This window comes from Balaenoptera musculus, chromosome 11, assembly GCF_009873245.2.
Source record: "Balaenoptera musculus isolate JJ_BM4_2016_0621 chromosome 11, mBalMus1.pri.v3, whole genome shotgun sequence".
Taxonomy (NCBI): Eukaryota; Metazoa; Chordata; class Mammalia; order Artiodactyla; family Balaenopteridae; genus Balaenoptera; species Balaenoptera musculus.
In genome coordinates, this window is record NC_045795.1 from 90589147 (window position 1) to 90601831 (window position 12685).

At 39.0% G+C, this 12685-nt stretch overlaps 1 protein-coding gene across 10 annotated transcripts in view; it reads left to right on the forward strand.

Moving 5' to 3' along the window:
- Positions 1 to 12685, forward strand: part of CNTN4 (contactin 4) — a 950914-nt gene that overhangs the window by 457510 nt on the left and 480719 nt on the right. For 9 of the 10 annotated variants that reach the window (XM_036869673.1, XM_036869675.1, XM_036869674.1 and 6 more), the window contains one exon: positions 11416 to 11557. The exons of the other annotated variant lie outside the window; for it this stretch is intronic. In XM_036869673.1, the coding sequence (XP_036725568.1) occupies positions 11503 to 11557 (55 nt within the window). In that variant the 5' untranslated portion in view covers positions 11416 to 11502. The remainder of the gene's footprint in view (positions 1 to 11415; positions 11558 to 12685) is intronic. 10 annotated transcript variants of the gene reach the window in all.

Genomic DNA, 12685 nt, shown 5'->3' on the forward strand with positions numbered 1-12685 from the left:
AATGTGTCTCCTGTGAGCACACTTTCATGATCATTGAACTTTCTCTAGAAATGATGTGGTGTACCTAAATATAACGTCTAAACTGGCATTATGTGTGCACATATCTTTCAAGGAGGATAGATCCACTGTTATAAAAACCAAAAATGGATTTTTTTTTCAAAATTTTACTCTCAGGCTAGGAAATAATTGATGCAGTATTAGCTTTATTTTGAAATAATTATAAGAAAATTACAAAAAGGGCTACAGAGTTCCTTTTCATGCTGGTTTTCCTAGTGTTAACATCTTACATGGCCAAAATATAGTGATCAAAAGCAGGAAAGTGACGTTGGTGTCATTCAGTTAATGAAACAGCAAGCCTTATTTAAAGTTCACCAGTTTTTCTACTAATGTCCTCTTTCTCTTCCAAGATCTAATCCAGAATCCCACCTTGTTTGCAATATTCATTTCTTTGTACTGTCCTTTAATTCATGACAATTCCTTAGTCTTTCCTTTGGTGATCTTGACACTTTTGAAGACCGCTGGTCAGTTATGTTGTAGCACCTTACTCAACTGTCTGATGTTTTCTCATGATCACACTGAGCTTAGGCGTTGTTTGCAAGGAGACCACACACGAATACTGTGTCCCCCTCAGTGTTCCATGGCAGAGGGGGCTTGAGGCCAATATGAATTGGCACTGGTGATGTCAGCCTTGATTACTTGGTTAAGAGGGAGTTGGCTAAGTTTCCTCATGTCAAATTATTCTCTTCCCCCCGAGTCTTAGCTTTAGACAAAGACGCATGTATTTATTCTTAATTTACTAAGTATTGTATACTCACTATACTCTTTTATACCTCAGTTTCCCTGCCTAAAAATTATAATACTGGAACCTAACCCTCATCCCAAACAGTGTAGACTTAATACACTGTCCTTTGGAGATTCTCAGATAAAAGCCACTTTATAACTGGAAATGATCACTCTGTCACATTTTAAATAAGAACATAAGTAGAATGGTTAAAGTAGATTGGCGGCATGTGCTCATCTCACACCCAGAACTACAGGGACATCTGCTCTATATGTGACCGGCTGGGCCTGAAATCTCGTTCCCTGAGAACCAACTAATGTTTGCTCAATTTGGCCTAAGTCAGCCTGATTAAACAAAGAGCACATTGATCACTTTCTACCTATTTTGGCTATTAAACTAACCGATGAATAACCATGCATTGATAGGGCTATAAAAACCTTTTTTTAAACTGTCACATTTGCAATTTCTGCTGTTCTTATAAGAGGGGAAAGTGTCCCTTGGCATGCTAATGATTCTGGATCCATTTGCAATAATTCAGTCTCATTAGTTTGTATCTGATGATGAAATATCCCCACCAGTGCAGAGAAAGGCACCCTTCGCACAGAGGTTTACCAGCTGTCTCCTCTATTTTTCTTTTGGAATATCACCGCTATCGGCCCTGATACAATAGGCTGAGAAGAAGTTAGCAACTTACAGGTCTAGGAGAAAGCAGTGGAAGGAATACCAAAGAAGTAACTGACTCACTTGCCTCTCCAAGCCTCACTTTCTTCTTTGACAAATGGGAATAATGATATACCTACCTCCTCAAGTTACTGTGAGGATTACATAGTTCATGTAAAATCTTTGGATAGTAACAGACGTAGTATGTACTCAAGAAAAAAGCTTGTCGTTTTCTCTCTCTATCATCTTTCATGCCTGAGATACAGATCAGGGTGCAAAAAAAATAAAATAAAACAAGAAAATGGAGGCGAGCACTTGCTTAAATAGTTTTGTATAATATGCAGTGGATTTCTGGAAAACTTCGATACCAAACAAAAATTCAAAAGAGTTTGTCAAATGATCTGGAAACGTCCTATCATCTGCCTGCAGTCCTAGACCAAATAAGAATGATGCTGAGGTGTGCCTATAGGAATTCAGCTTATTCTTCAAGAAAATGAGTTCCATGGGCAAATAAACTGGAAAGTGCACCAGAATGCAAACTCCATGATGACAGGACTTTGTCTACTATGACATCAAGTGCCTAACATACTGTGTTTATTCATCAAATTTTATTTAGATGAATGTTCCAGTATATTTATTTCTATAAATAATAGCACAGGATCTAGAATGTACAATTTACCATTTCATGAGATGGCAGGCTATGAATATAAATCCTGTTTTACCACTTCACTGAAGAGTAGGGTAGTTTCATGTCCCACACTCCACTTAGACTTCTAAGCTTCCCCTAGGTAAGACAAAGTCGATGTTAAGACTGTCTTAGAGTGCTAACCATTTTCCATGCATTAGCTCACATACTTCCCTATGCACTTCTGAAGTAGATGGCAGTCTCCATCTTATAGACAAAAAATTGGAGCATCCAAATAACTTTTCCAAAACATTTCAGGCATTGGATATAGAAAACCAAGATTTGAACACAGGTCTGTTTCCAAAGGTCATATACACTCTTGATTCTTACTGACACACTTTCCTGGTTGTCCACTGTTATGAGCCCCCCTAGAGCACTGTGTTATTTACACCGCCAGTAGAATAAAATAAGCTCCATGAGGGCAGACTATGTGTGTCTTATTCATTTCTGTATCATGTGGCATGTCAATTAGTAGAAATTTAGTTAATAATTTGTGAGTGAAGTACAGAGGATAAATGATTTTAGCCTGTTTATTTTTATAGCCTGTCATAATTTGTGCATTTATGTTTGCAGTCTTATTTCTACTCCTGATTAAGTAGATACAGACTCTGTTTTAGGCTACCACCTGTCTGATTTGGCTGTCCAAGCAATCAGCAAGCTGTGCATAGTGATGAATATACTGGTAGCTTTACTTCCCCACTAAGTGCATCCAAGTAAAAGCTCTGAAAGTCACACGGTTCTTTCCACTTTAAATCTGACAGCTAATATATTAGGTATTAGAGTGTTTTGTGCTTACCTTTAGCTCTTCTTTGGTTTAGGTGATTAAAAAATGCCTGTTGCTGTCTGTATGTGCAACATGCTTCATTACCAGTGATTTATTTGGGAGTTTAGCAGAATTGGCACTCTGCAGCACACCAGTGGGCAGAAGGAAAACAAACGTGAGATGATTGCTAAGAACGCTTCTTTCCTGCTCTGTTGGTAGCAGCCTTAAGAAAGTTTGCAAAGTTTACTTCCCATTACCCAGAAAGCAAGACTAAGACTGGCGTCTCTGGGAAATGTCATTTCCGCCCCCTGCAATTTCCCCAGGTTCCTCCACGCACTCTGCTCTGATGCTCAGGTGGGAATGCAGTGGGTCATGGGTTTTTCCCCTTTGTCACAGCGAACTTCCTGCATCCATGTGTCTCCTGAAGCCAGGTGCTTCCACTGACTGTCCATCTTCTTTTCCCGACAAGTTTACCTTCTCAAAGCCATGCTCAACTTTTTTAGCAGAATCCAACTAAGGAGATGTTCTCTTATATTCCTTTCAACAGCCCTGAATCATCACCGTCACTTTGCTGAAGAGAAAAGTAAGGCTAACCTAGGTTAAATGACTTGCCCAAGGTCAACAACTAAATGGTAGAGCTGGGATTTAAAGCTGGCTTGTGTGATTCTAAAGCTGATGTTTTCAACCACCATAGGGAAGGCAAAGAAGTTTTTATGTTACTTACAAACCGTATTGATTTTGTTGTGCCTGCTTGAAATCCTACCTGGAAAAGATTCTGGGACTGCCCTTGGGCTAAGTGGGAGAAGGTGCCATGCTCAATTAGCATTGCTTTCCCTGGGAAGGGGCCATGGATGTACCGTGTCTTTTCCTGTCTTCTGCTATGATCTACTTTTGTTCTCATTTCTGTTGTACTGAGAGTGTACTAATATGGGAATGATATTCTAAAGGGAAGATGAAGTATCAGAGAAGCAGTCTAAATAAGAGGAAGAAAAAAACATGTATCTTATACGTACTACAGTTAATAAGCCTGTGTTATAACTATTTGGGAGAATTTCAGGAGAATGGATAAACATCTATACTCTGAAGTTAAACTTTTAGGGTTGCTTTCTAGGGTGATGGAAATATTCTACATCTTGGTGGTATAGTAGTGATATGACTACATAAAGTTTTGAAATCTCATTAAACTTTACACTATAAAGAATGCCTATCAGTGTATGTAAAATATACTTCAGTAAACTTCTGGGGAAAATATTCAGAGTTTATGTCCTATCTCCATTACTTCTCAGCTCTAACTAAAGATAGCGTACTTAACCTTTCAAATGATATTGTTGTCTACTTAAAGGGTTGTTTTAAAGATTATATGTGTTAATACTTAATAAGGGACTACTATATAATAAGTGCTTCGTAAGGGATATCTATTATTTATCATCTCCTCTGTTATTTCATATTACATTCTACCATTACATTGCCTCCAACGTTGTTTAATAGTTTAATCACATATCCTTTTATGTTGCTTTTTAATTACATATGTTGTATTGGAAACTCACAAATATGTAAGTTTCATATATGAATAATTGCATAATGTATTTAATTATATCTTTGAATGCAAGGCTTTTCTGTTTTCATCTAAAAGATGCTAGAACACGAACCATATCTGTTTGTTTTTCAACTGAAATGTAAAAGTGTTCAGTATCTACATGTCCTAAATAAGTATTTATTAAAGCTGATGGGCTACAAGGTGTGTTTGAACATAATGGAAGCATTAGATATGATAGAATGTTTAGAATGAATCTGTAATATATACTTAGAAACCTAAGCAAATAAAGAGGAAATTATTAAGTCTTAAAAAACCCAACTATTACAGAAAGGAAGCATAAGCAGTTTACTCTGGGACTCAGTTGAAAAATTATTAACCAAATTAAATGATGTAACTAAATTTGGACAACAGTGGAACCAGACGTTTGTGTGTGTGTTGTGTATGTGTGTCTGTCATTGGGAGTGATTATATGAGAAAGCTGAATTATTGTCATCCATAAAAGAAACTAATAATACATAAGACCCCCAAATCAAGATATAGTAGTATAAGCATTTTTTTTTGTGAAGATTGCGGTACATATCAGAAAGGCAACCTATTTTCCTTGGGAAGCAGTTCTCTGAGGGGAGTAGGAGTAGGTATTTAAGCTATGTTTATGTATTACTTTAACAAAAGTAAAAATTAAATACAGCTTTAGAAAGTAGTTCAGTAAGTGATTACCTGGTGGAGACTGTGAATGGTGAATATGTATTTGTGGCCTGGGATTACATTGCAGTAACAGCACCATACATAGAACTTAAAAGCAGTGTATCTCAGACAACTTTGACACTTGAGAAGATGATGTCATCTGAGAAATTGTGAGATGTCTAATTGGTGATGACAAAGGCAGAGTGACCACCGTTCATTTATTGAATTAAATCTTTTGAATGCACACCGTGTTTCTGATGTAATGATGCAACAGGACTTAAACGATTTTTAGAAACAGTCTGATCCAGACCGCTTTTATTGGTAAAGAAACTTGCCCAGCAAGTAAATAACAGCACTGAGCTAGGAACCCAGTTGTTCTGAATCTCAATCCAGTGATCTTTTGAAATAACACACTTTGATTATTGCAGTGACTTCAGTTCTTGTTTTTAAGATGGTCTCCTGAGTAGCAAAGTGTAAAGGTCTAACATCAAAGGAGAATAAGGTTTTATAAGGAGAAAATCTGTTGAGAAAGTGGTAGTGCATATATGTTCTAAGAAACTTTAATATGGGATTTTTCATAAATAGTTTGTAGAATTCTTTTGGCTCTCAGAATGTCTAAAAGATATCCTTCAGTGACTGAGTTGATAAGATGTTGGCTAGCTGGCTTTTATGCCAGAGTGTGTCTTAATGTAATCATCATATTTCTGGTTAGAATTGCCACAAGTGGCAGACACCATTTTGCCTAGAAAGACTTTTAAAAGGCTTTTTTGGGGATAATTGTTTTATGGGGATAATTGTTCCCATTTAGCTGACCCTCTGTCCTCAAAGTCCTCTGAAATGTGATCTTATGATGGAAATAGAGTCCCAATCAGCCACTGAGTAGCTGGGTACCATCTACATAAGGAATTCCATCTCATGTGTGCCTGCCTGTTGGTTAATAAGTGCAGTTTTCCAAATGTATTATCCAGTCCCTTTTATATCTTCTTTACACCGTCCTCTTAATACTTTCAGATGCTTGGGACAAGCAATCCAAAGAGAAACCAAGCAACACACATTTTTTTCACATTCCTGGCAGACAACTTATTTCAGTCTCCACTGAAGTAGGGAAGACCTCAAGGAAATAGACATGGAAATATGTTTCTTGTAGAAGATAAGAGTAAAAAGCTGGTACAAGGAGAAAATCTATTAAGCTAATTTGATTGATATGAATTTTCATTATCCAAGAAGAACCTGTAGACCAGATACCATAAGGATAGAAAGTATAGATTATTTTGTACCCCTAAGTTGGCATATAAACTAAGTTATATAGTCAGTAATCTTTTCTACCCAGCTGAGTTGTCATCCTTTTGTGGGCAGAGGCCTTGACCTTGACTCTTTGCATTCTGCATATTACCATTTGAATAATGAGCACTCAATAAATATTTGTTGACTGACTGAATATTAAGATTTGACTATATGCCACTTTCCCTTGAAATGATTGACAGGTTGCTTTCTGAGGAAGCTGGATGTGTCTCCTTCTTTCAGTTCTGCTCACTGCTTCCTCGCCATTATGATTGACTTCACCGCTTATTAGTTAATTGTAGAGTTAGAAAATGCTCAACTATACACTGGGAGCTGTGGATGATCCTTTTTAAAATTCTTGCCTTAAGAATGGCTGCATCCTAAATAATAATTAGGAAGAAAACAAATGTTCCTGTTGTTTTTACGTTTAGAGGGAAAGAAGCATTCCCAGCTGTGCTCTCACAAGAAGTTCTGAATTCACACTAGTGAAATGCAGTCTTCTGACAAGGTCTCAGCTCTGAAACCCATGCTCTACTTTGCATTATGAATATTATGCAGATTCTGTACCTCTGCTCCCTGGTATCTGGCTTCTATTCTGCAGAAGGGCAACATGAAAAGCAGAGTTAGAAGGGTTACCACCAGAACTTTATGGCACCCCTTTAAAGACACATTGCTTTATTTACATTTCTGTTGCTGTGGTAGAAAAGAGCACAGTACTTGAAGTATGAAGACCTAGATTTGAATACTGGCTCTGATGATTTCTAGATGTTTGACCTTGAACAAGTTCCATTCATAGTCTAATTTCCAAGATCATAATTTTAAAGAGGATTAGTGATAGCTGACCTCCAGGGTTGTGATGAAGGTTAAATAAGAAGGGAATGTAAAAGTACATTGTAGATCCATGAAAGATGTTAAATTTATTCTTTGATTTACATACTATTTATTGACTGCCTGCTCTGTGCCATGTAATTCTCCATGAGCCTCTTAAATACCTATGAAAAAACAAATATTACTACCTTTGTAAAGTTTAAAATCTCGGAGGGGATTTGAATTAGAATCTACACAATAAGAATAATTGATATTCACTTTCAAAACATAGGTCAGTTAAATCTTACAACACACGTGTGAGAAAGATAGGGCTTATGGTGTGAGTCCCAAACTATAGATAAGCAAATATGTTTACAAAGGTTGTGGCTTCCCCAAAATTGATAACTGGTGGCAAAACCAGGAAGAAAGAACTCAGTTCACTTAATTGCAAATCCAGTGTTTTCCCACTCTGTCTTACTGCCATGAGGTTTTGAAAAAATGTGTTGAATATTGGAAGTATACTTAGTAATTAGAGTTCACCTGTTGAGCAGAGGAGACAAGCAACGGGGAAAATAGATATTCTCTGCTTCTGGGGATTGCATGTAAAGCAGATCCCCATACAGGGAAACCAAGTTTATTCAGAACTTCCCCCTGTTTAAAGTCATTTCCACCCTCTCCTAGTCTTCAGATTCAGGTCCAAACTCTTTAATATACATTCAAGGCTGTTTGGGGATCAGGTACCTGGCTTAGGCAGTGCTGTACTATGTTTAGCAAGGGTGGCTACTAAGTGTCAAGGCCCTGACCTTGGTGCCTTCCATACCCTCTCACTAATCCTTACAGTAAGCCTGGATGATGGGTATTGTTATTTTACAGATGAGCCACACAGCTGGAGAATGTAGGACCAAGATTAGAGCACACCTGTGAGTCCGCCCATTGTGCTTCTTCCGTTTTCTTGTGTTGCAGTAACTTGAAGATTCTCTAAATTCTCATGCCTGTCAGTTGCCCTTGTCTCTTGGCTTAGAATTTCCTTCCTCCCTCTTATTTATCCTTTAAGACACAGTTCAAACTGTTAGCCCCTTTGGAGAGTATTCTTGAAGCCCCTGCCCTACCCCACCCCCTGGCTCAGTTAGATGATGTTCCTTTAGCATCCTTAGCACCTTGTCCCTAATAGACTTATTATGTGAATCCCACTGAAATATAATGCCTGGTTTAATCGCCTTTCTCACCAAGTAGACAGTGAGCTCCTTGAGGACAGGGCTCTCACCTCCATCACCTCTGCCCCTCCACCCCCTAGCACTGTCCCTGCCCCCAGTAAGCACACCTGCTTATTTGTTGAGCTGAATTAGAGCATTTGGATACCAGCAGAATTTTAATTTAGCAAAGTGCTAAAAGCAGTCATTATATGATGAGACCCTGCCTGCATGTAGATTCTTGGAAACCAAGATGTTTATGGAAGAACTGCATCATGATTTGTCTTACACACTTTAGACTGAGTACTTTAGCATGACTCTTGCTATATAAGAACTGTTTGAAGTGTTGGAGGCTGGAGGAGTTTTGCTGTGTGGAGCAATGTGTACAGATAAACTGTGGGATTCTCAATTATTCATATCCTTCTGGCTCAGCCAGAGAAAGCAACCCAGTCCTGTTTCATTGTGTGGCCCCCTCCCCAGGATTTACGAGTCTAATTCTTGGTCAGGGTCCCACAGTTAGTGCTGAGTACACTACCTTTTCCTACAGCCACCTTAGGGTAAACCAGAGAGAGCTCCAGGCTGCAGGGGAGATCTATTACTGCCATAACTCTAGCCTCATCCCACAGCTTGCTTTCTGGTTCTGGTAGAAAAACTGAAATTATGAAACTTGGTATCCTGCACCACAGTCCCACATGAGATTCATGAATCTTCAGCTCCCTTCAGAAAACCCTGTGCTCTGGTTACGACTGCCCATCAGACGAATTACCATCAACGACCCCATTATTTCTGATTAGTGAAGGTGAGCCTTACCTACCTGGATGTAAATAAACGCCAGTCGGGTTCTTGAAATCCTTCGTCCTTAAAAATCTACAGCTCTTAACAGAACACACACTGTAAATAGCATCCTATCTTGAATTCAATCTTTATGGTGTAATTGGATACATTTTCTAAGCTAATTTTAATTGCTTCAAGAAACTGCTTAACAATGTAGATCAATCCCCTGGTCTGAGATGACATTTCCGTCGCAAAATTAATTATTAATACCCTGATCATTTGCTAAAGACATTAATAGTTTTCATTGATCAGCACATCCTGTTTATCTAAAATGGCCTAATCACCATGCATGTCAGAAGAGTATCTGAACATATCCAGTTAGAGACACGGCCCACTTTTCAGCCGCATCAGCACATCAGAAGTTAAGAGTCCCTTTTGTCTTCACAACGTATCTAGTCTGGCTTTATCAGAAACTGAGCTATTTAAGGGCGCAAAAGAAAGATGAGTTCTCTAATGATGCTTCTTCACTTTCTCTTAGCTTCATGGTAAACATAAAGGCTTCTGAGTGACCACGTGGCATCAATTAATGCTAAGAGCCCTTGATTGAGGAGCTCATGTTAGTCCATGTTGATCCATGCTCTCATGTAAACCTGTGTTCGCTCAGTGTTTTCCTGGTAAGTGGCAGTGAGAGGAGAAGACCCAGGTTATCATCAGCTTAAAAACTATCAGGGCTACAATAATAATCATATCTAGCATTCGTATGGTGCTGTGTGGTTTTCAAAGAGGTTTCATTTACTTAACCAGGACGTTTCTTTTGAAACAACCTTGGGAGAGAGGCGGGGTGGGGTGCATAACCAGGACCTGGCAACTGGTTACCGCCCAAGCTGTAAACAGAGTGTGTCTTCTGCTTTCCTGGATTTCTCCCTTATTTGGTTAAACGATGAATAGGAAGAAGCATCCTTCTCATCTTTCAAACACCAGTAGGAGCTCATCTCCTTTATGAAGTCCAGAAACTGTCCTCCTTCCTTCAAAATGGCATGTTGTGTTGCAGTTTTATGAAACTGCAGGTAACTGACCCCACTGGAGTAGGAGATTCTTACGGCTACATGCAGCTGGGATCTCCATTTTGGCAGGTCCGGTGCCTCACTAGTGTCTGGCAAGCAAAAGGCACTCCATAGATGCATAAATCCATGGCTGGCTCACAGGATGGATGGGAGAAGGGATGAGTGGATGAGAGCAAGCCAAGCACAGCGTGAGTTCTGTTTTACCGAGGTCATGTTGCAAAACTGTGGCACCTGAAGGCAATTTGGTGGTGTTTGGCTCCCTCAGTGTTTTAAAAGAATCTTTTGAAGTGGTTTCCAACATTTAAAACTTGAGAGATTTTCAAAATACAATAATATTTTCAACTTTTCTTTGAAAAGTTGTAAGTGCTCCTGCAACCCTAGGTCTATGCCCCACACGTTAGCCATCAGCATGAGCTGGGGGGGTACCTGTCCCTTCAGACAGGGTGTGCCCTTGCCCTCCCAAGGGCCCGTGAATTCCGCCTGCTTCACCCATCCACTTACCTGCTTTGTACATCGTACACAGAACAAGCAGCCTCTCTTCACCACGGAGTTCTCCTGTTTTAAGATTCCTGGCTAACAGAAGAATGACTGTTCTTACTCATGCTCTGGATTTGTCCAAAAGAACCTAGTAGACAGCTCCTCATAGTTAGTAGGATTTTTCTCTGTAGGCACTGGAGCTGCACATTTCTGTTGCATTTTGGGGATGAAACATGGAGCATTGGGGGAAAAAATGTCTGAATTGATGGGGTAGTTATAATTTTTCATACATGGTAACTCCATGCTAAGACTTCAGAATTTCTCATTAAAGTCCACCAATGCTAGCCCTATTTTGTTCAGTGGAATTTCTTCTGTGTTCACTATTTTGGGTGTATTATTAATTGGAAAATAAATAAGAACAGGGCCTGGAAACTAAGGGACTGGAAAGGGTTGGTTCACATCTAATCAGAAGCTGTTCTTACCTGTACTCAGTAGCCACAGGGACCTACCAGCTTCAGTTTCTGCCCACGTATTATTAGGAAGCAGGAAAGGAGCCTTATTTGCTTCATATTGAAAATTTAACATTCTTTCTCTCCTTCAATAGTAGTTTTCCAGAAGTCATTTTTATTTGTACTCAAGTAAAGATAAATTTGCAGAGAGCACAAGGAGAAGTATTCCCAAATCTCATTGTAATGTCTCTTCTCTCCCACAGATTAAAGGTTGAATACAACTTAAAAGAAACAGCTATTTTATTCACCTGTTATTGGACTTGAAACTCCTTTGACCTCAGAAACTGAAGATGAGGTTGCCATGGGAACTGCTGGTGCTGCAGTCATTCATGTTGTGCCTTGCAGGTAGAGTGTCATTTTAAAACTTTTTGATTTAAAAATGCCACTGTATTTCACACTAATTCAAAAGTGGGCCTTCACTTTAGATGGCAGTGATAAAATCGTAAGAGTGCACGCTACTATGACTAGCGTTTGCTGACACTTCTGAATACTCTCTCCTGATAGTCTTTTAGTGCCTCTTTTCATGGTGGTGTATCCAAAGCTAGACATTGATGTTTCACCTGTCTCTCTGGTCCTTTTAGAGTTTTTTGAGCCATTATTTAGTTTGAAAGTTGTTATTTGTGCTCATTCCAGTGCTCAACTGCACAGAGATATTGGGCAATAAAACTGATAATATAGTCTAGAGTATTGCCTACTTTGATGTCATTGGATGGAAGTTTATCTGGGTGACTCTTTCAATATCTTTGTTGCTATCACTCCGTCTTTTGATACTTTCTTTTTCATGTCAATACACCTATAGCTTAGCAGGAGCCGGAAAGCATAGACACAAGGCTTTTACCATACTTTCATGGTCACCCGCTAGACAAGGGCTTTAAAAAGTTCAAACATGCTATTTATTACTTCCTTGGTTTTCTGGAAGATAGGAGCCTGCCAGCTGACATACATAACTCAGTGTTGACGCTGCTTAAGTCCAGCATGCACTGAGAGTTGGTTTCCAGGTTGGGATGGTGGGTGTCTTTCCAGGTCTTTCTGAAATGAGTCTAGTTCACCTGCTTTGTTATTCAGAGTGTCAAGTCCAAGAGGGACACCTGGAATATATCTGTGTTTTTACAACATAAAACAAAAAATGACTTTTGGATCATCATGACATTGATTCATGCATTCATTCAAATAATGTTATTGAGTATTTTACAAGGAGGCAGCTCTGTGTTAATATCTGTGAATATACTCCTAAGCAAGACAGACACAGAACTCTATTAGCTGCGTTCTATAGCTATATTGACCGACAGCTTGATACGGCAGATTATGTGCAATTGTTGAGTAATTAAAGGTAGTAACGGTAGTGCTTACATGTATGGATCCCTTACTCATGCCAAGCACTGTGCTAAGCCCTCCGTGTACTTTTATTTCATTGTCTCATGATCACTAGGAAGTATTTACTCTTTATTTTTACTTGTGTCACTATTATTATTA